This window comes from Bos mutus, chromosome 5 (assembly GCF_027580195.1).
Source record: "Bos mutus isolate GX-2022 chromosome 5, NWIPB_WYAK_1.1, whole genome shotgun sequence".
Classification (NCBI taxonomy): Eukaryota; Metazoa; Chordata; class Mammalia; order Artiodactyla; family Bovidae; genus Bos; species Bos mutus.
In genome coordinates, this window is record NC_091621.1 from 76303975 (window position 1) to 76310017 (window position 6043).

Consider the following 6043-nt stretch of genomic DNA (forward strand, 5'->3'; position numbering starts at 1 on the left):
CTTTGTCTAGAAATGTGCTGAACCAGCCTAGACTAAGCTGAGAAGCTAAGGGTGAAAGCTGTGTTCATGCCTGGGTGTATGCTTCCTTACTCTGAAGTCATCTTGAAAACTGTTAAACTATGAGATGGATGGTGGCCCTACTCATAGGAGTTGTGCACGGCTTTAATCTACATTGACCTCTACACTCACACAGCCATCTCAGCCTGACTCGTGTACTGCTGAAACCTGGAGGCAGCAATTCATACTCTAGGAAATCTGACCTTCACTTATTCAGGTTCATCACCCAACCAGGAACACACTACAGAGGCTTTGGCGGGTTCTGATCATTGGACCTTTGCTGTCTTAAATGATAGTGATTATTGCTCTTTAGGTATTAATACTGTCTGCACTCTGTATTCTTGGAACAGTTTAGCCTCATATACTTTATTCAAAATGTATCTTTTTACCAGTCAGAGATAGATATGAACTCTAAGTACACACACACAAGGACACATAAAAAGGTCAATAATCATACAAAAGGAATTTAACTGTAGCTTATATCAAGAAGAGACACAATTAGATTAAGTATTTTTGTGTATATTAGAGTTATAAAAAGATAAAAGTAACATATCAAGGACTTGAGAGGATGTGAGCAAGCCAGTACTTTCATGAACTGCTCCTATTTCTTTAAATTATCATAGTTATCTTTGAGAGGTTAACACTTGCTACCTGCATACATTTTGACCCAGAATTTAAATTTTGGTATACACTGGTTATATACAGAGTATTCTCCATAAAATACACAAAAATGGGACTTCCTTGGTGGCACAGTGGATAAGAATCTGCCTGCCAATGCAGGGGACACAGAGTCAATCTCTGATCCAGGAAGTTCTCACATGGGGCGGAGCAACTAAATCTGTGTGCCACAATTACTGAGTCCACATGTTGTAACTGCTGAAGCCTGTGGATCTAGAGCCTATGTTCTGCAACAAGAGAATCCACTGCAATGAGAAACCCACACACTGCAACGAAGGGTAGCCCCTGCTTGCTGTAGCTAGAGAAAGCCCACATACATCAAAGACTCAGTGCAGCCAAACATAAATAAATAATTTTTTTTTAAAAGATAAGTCCACCTGGAGGAAAAGCGAGTCATTCGTTAACCATTTCAACAAAATACTTCTTTTAAGGATATCTGCTTCCTTCCTTCTTCCATGTCTTCATACAACTAGGAGGGAGATATGTGTTCCTTTAGGTTCCATATAGAAGAAGTTATGGTTTTATTTCTCTTTGAATTCAGAGGAAGAGCCATTGAAAGTTTCAGACCCCCCTATGCTGCTCATAGTGGTGAGCAGAATCTACAGACACTTGGACACGGAGATGGTGAGAAATGCCTTCTGCGGCTGTCATCGCTGGAGACCAGAACCTGGGAGACACTCTCAGGCAAAAGACTGAAAGCAGTGCAGGAGATTTACAAATACACATTTTGATAGACAATTCCTTGGCCAGGCTTTCTCTCTGGGCTTTCTAAAGTTTAGAGTTATTGTGATTAAAGAATCAAAGTTTTGCCCAGCTAAAAGAGGCATCCACAATTTTAACCAACACTATGCCTCCCCAGAGAAATTCGTATCATTGTGCTCAAAGTTGCAAAGACATGATCTTCATTGTCGTGGTGTTTGTACCAGCAACCAAAAAAAAAAAAAAAAAATTTCTATAAAGCTTCTTTTTATGAAGCCAGAAGAATAAGATACTAGAAACTTGTGTGAATGTATTGCTGATTTTAAAGCAAACTAATGTATATGGGGAAAAAATTTTTTTTCAACTCACCTGTTAAGATCAGAGGAAAAGTTTAGCAACTGTAAAGAGGAATGCAGGTAATCAAAAAAAAAAAAAAAAAAAAGTTTGAAACCCAATACCTCATTATGAAATTTTTAAATAAAAGTCAACAAATCTAGTGAAGAATAGGCCTTAATTAAACAATAACACAAAAATCCTCCAAAATGCATAACAAAAAATAAGCTACAAATGAAGGTTAAATACAGTGGCTGGATTAAGGAGCGAAAATATCAAAAAATAAGTTTCATGGAGACAGTGGGGAGAATGAGTGTCAGAATATTCTAGACAAAATTCCTTGTGTTTAAGAATAATCTGAGAAAACATGTTCTAACATGGAAACTCACTGAAAAATATAAGATCAAGGCAATGAAACCAAAGATTTGAAAGGAATATAAGACTGTCTTTTGGGAGTTCATAAGTGTGGCTATTAAATTATCAGTGGAAGACAGGGAGGTTAAAAATATTTCATCACAGAAATAAGCCAAAAAGAATCTCACAAAGAATCTGGAAAAGAGAAGAAGTCCTAGAGATATAGAATAGCATGCTCCATTCAAGGAGTGTATATTCATTTCCTTCAGTCCTACAAGTCCTGTTGTAGATTTTGTGTCTACCTTTGCTTTTACTAACTATTGTAAGTCCTAAGATATTGAAAAGAATAGAATGTCTTAGGTTACCTTGTTGGACAACTCCAATAATTTCCTATCAGGGACCAGATAGACCTGGATGATATCTGGTGGCCTGAAAATGCTGAGGGTCAGCCTTCTGCTGTCCACGTGTGCCCAAGGATGCTATCCACATATATTTCATAAATAACTTGAAATGATCTCTATCATCAAAATGTTTTGCAATGTATCATATACATAGGTAAACAAATACCAAAATGATGGAGTTTGGATGATATGAAGGCCAGAGATCACAGCCAAAACACACACAAATAATACTTGGAAGGACAAAGAAATGCATTCACCAAAAAGACTGAAAATCAAATGATGACAGAGCAGTTCTGTATCTGTGCTGAATGCTTGGACATTCTCCCTCAAACGCTTTGCCCACATCACATGTTGTATCTTTTAGAAATGACACAATAATAACATTCTATCCATTCCACCCTGCTGGGATTAGTCCCAGCAATAACCCTGTCTAACCGGTGACAAGATCTGCCCAGTATAGAATTCAAAGATACCATTGTTATGATCCCTTTTATAAAGGAACCTGCCTGGCTTCTCCCAGTGCAGAGTTGAGAGCAAATCCAGAGCTTCTTCCAAGATGCTACTGATCCTGCTCTCAGTGGCCTTGCTGGCCCTGGGCTCAGTTCAAGGCTCAGATTCTGGTAAGAATAAAGGGGGATGGTGCTGAGACTCTGTCTGGGGCTTGGGGGATCACACTGCAGTGAGAAAGCTTGTAAAGAGGAGAAATAAGTGAAAGATATGGCTGCAGTGTGCTTAAAATAAGAGGAAGGCCCTTCACCTCCTCTATGATGTGAAGGCCTCAAACTTAGTACGACTGGAAACCAGCACTGAATTTTTAACCAGAGGAATGATAAATTAAGATTTATCTCTGTGCTATGAAGGATGCATTGCAAAAAGACAAGACTGGAACAGACAAGGTCCCTCATGAAGATGCTATGATAATCAAAGTAGGCAGTGGATGAAAGTGGCCTTGCGAGGGGATGCCAGATGGATGGAGGAGGTGAAGCCCATTCAGAGATATTTCAGAGACAGAGATGAAAGTAATAAATCTCTGTGTCTACATAGAAATATGGGGATTCCAGGGCACAGTGGTCTCATTTTACTCCCACCAATATTTAGTATTTCAGAATGTTGTGCCCAATATGGCAAGATTGTATCCACATGTTTACTCCTGGTCCTTCTACCTTGAGAAGCCATGTTATTATAAGTAAAGTATTCCATAAATTGAGGGCAGAAGGATACTAAAACATAACACTGAAATATTCCAGCACTTAACCTAAACTAGTATTAGGGTTTAAGGGATCCTAGGAAGGATAAAAAGGCCTTTTTTGAGTTCAAGGTTGATCCTCAGCACAGTAATAACCCTGCCATGCTTTCATATCCTCTTCCTTTTGCAAAGGCATCAGAGATGGTAGTTGAAAATTTATAATATCTTAGAGTATATAGAGTGTGCCCTTTTACTGTAGAACATTATGAACCCTGAAGGATATAGGCTCATCTTCTGCTTCTTTTCCTAGAAAGCAGCAGCGAAGAGTTTCGGAGAACCGTATTAGGTAAGTCGCAATTAATCCTCCCTCATATTTCTTTTTTTCATTAGCAACTTTTCAGTTCTCCGATGTCTTGTTATCATCATTACTTTGTGAAGAGTTATAATCAGTGATAGAAACACTAAAAATAAAGGCAGTCCTTTCTAACCTTGGTCTTGGGGACCACGAGCAACACTCTAACATGATGTCTAGCCTGGATGACACTGGCTGTGCTGCCTGTTCCCTCAGGCCAGAAATGATTGTTGAGAGAGGACAACAAAGGGAAGGAGTCACAATTCTGACTCCTGCAGCCTACTGAGAGCCAACCCCTCCATTGACTGTTTCCTTCTTCCTCAGTATTCTTCTCTTTAAATGTATGGTTTAGAAAAAATGCAAAGAAGCTAGGTCTGGTTCATTTTTCCTGTTTCTCTGCTCAGCTGTGTCACAGTACCTAATTAAAATTGGCAAGTTATTTAAAGATCCAGTATAGGCCATCGTGTTCTCTCTCTCTCTCTCTCTCTCTCTCTCTCTCTCTCTCTCTCTCTCCCCTATTATTGCTCCACCTGGTTTTAGAGCCAGAGGGTTCCATATACACTCTCCACAGGCCAGACTTGGAGTCACAGTTGGCAGGTTACGTCAGTGACACAAAATATATCTGGAAGCATAACTGACATGATTAATCCCTTTGCTTTTCTTCTGTCCTTGTAGATATTGTCTGCCAATTCTAAGATATCCATCACCTTTTTGCCAAACTGTTTTTCTCCAGAGCAAAGAACTAAGACTCAGTGTCACTAGTATGTGGGTGAACAGGAGTACTGCAAAAACAAGTGAATAGGAAGGAAGCTGGTAGTTGAGAGATGGGTTTTGGAGAAAGGGACTGTCTGAAAAGCTTATGAGAGATCAAAATGAGAGGGGAGCCTTCCATCACCTAGTTCCTCTCTTTTTGTGCCATACCCTGTAGATAGAACCAGCTCAGACTCAAGCTCAGATGAGGATTTTTTCATACGACGTCCTGGAAAACACAGAGAACACAGAGGACCACCACCTTCTCCTAATGATGAAAACGAAGATGAGGAAGCTCCACCAGGGCCACCCCCACCAGGGCCACCCCCACCCAGTGATGAACCTCAGCCAAATCCACCCCCACCAGAGGAGCAACCTGAGCAGAGTTCAGATGAGGACTGACTATCCAAGTAATCTGAAAGTCATTAACAGGTACGACTCCAGCTCACTCTCCATCAAGGGCCCTAACCCTACAGATCTCACACTTTAATGAGTCACTGAATCAACAGAAAATATGTGAAAATTGCATAGTCCTGGACACAAGTTTTAAAGATTTCTATTCAGATAGTCTAAAAAAGGTAGCAAAACCTCATATTTATTACAAGCTACCCAAGGTGATTCCCATTTTGAGAAACAAGGATCATATATCGCCTTTTCCCCGATGACCACCTGTCTTAAAGTGGGCTGGTGATGAGGAAGTACAGGCACGTTCTCCCTTGTCCTTTTCTCTCCTACTCCTCTGGTTCAATGACCCTCTCTTCTCAAGTTGCCACCTGACAGGCTTCTCAGGTCCAGGGTCCCTACTAAATGATACTTTAATTTTATGTTGCCAAATTTATCTAGCTAAAATATTTCCTTTTCAATTAGGATATGGTCAAGGTAAAAAAAAAATAACTGAACAGAAAAGTATGAGGCTAACTCTTAAAGGCATCCACATCCTACCTTCCAACTCCCTTCCCCAAAGGCCACCACAGTTAACTCTTGAACATCTTCTTGGAAACACTTACACCCTTTAAAACATAACTATACATTTTATCCACAAATGATGTCTTACTTTATGCAGATTAATAGGTTGCTTATTTCAAATAACATAGTTGTTAAAAATATTCGTAACAGTTCATTGAGTTATATGGGTCCGTTTAATCCTCATTTTGTTTACTTTTTAATTTTGCTATTCCATTGTCTGGCTGTGCCATGATTTCTTTAACCAACACTTTATCAATGGACATTTAG

At 39.6% G+C, this 6043-nt stretch overlaps 1 protein-coding gene across 1 annotated transcript; it reads left to right on the forward strand.

The window, feature by feature from the left end:
- Positions 1-3078: 3078 nt before the first annotated feature.
- On the forward strand, positions 3079-5212 carry LOC106700781 (salivary acidic proline-rich phosphoprotein 1/2-like). Its single transcript, XM_014477803.2, has 3 exons — positions 3079-3142; positions 4019-4054; positions 4989-5212. The coding sequence occupies exons 1-3, from the start codon at positions 3079-3081 to the stop codon at positions 5210-5212; spliced, it is 324 nt and encodes a 107-aa protein (XP_014333289.1).
- The last annotated feature ends 831 nt before the right edge of the window (positions 5213-6043 follow it).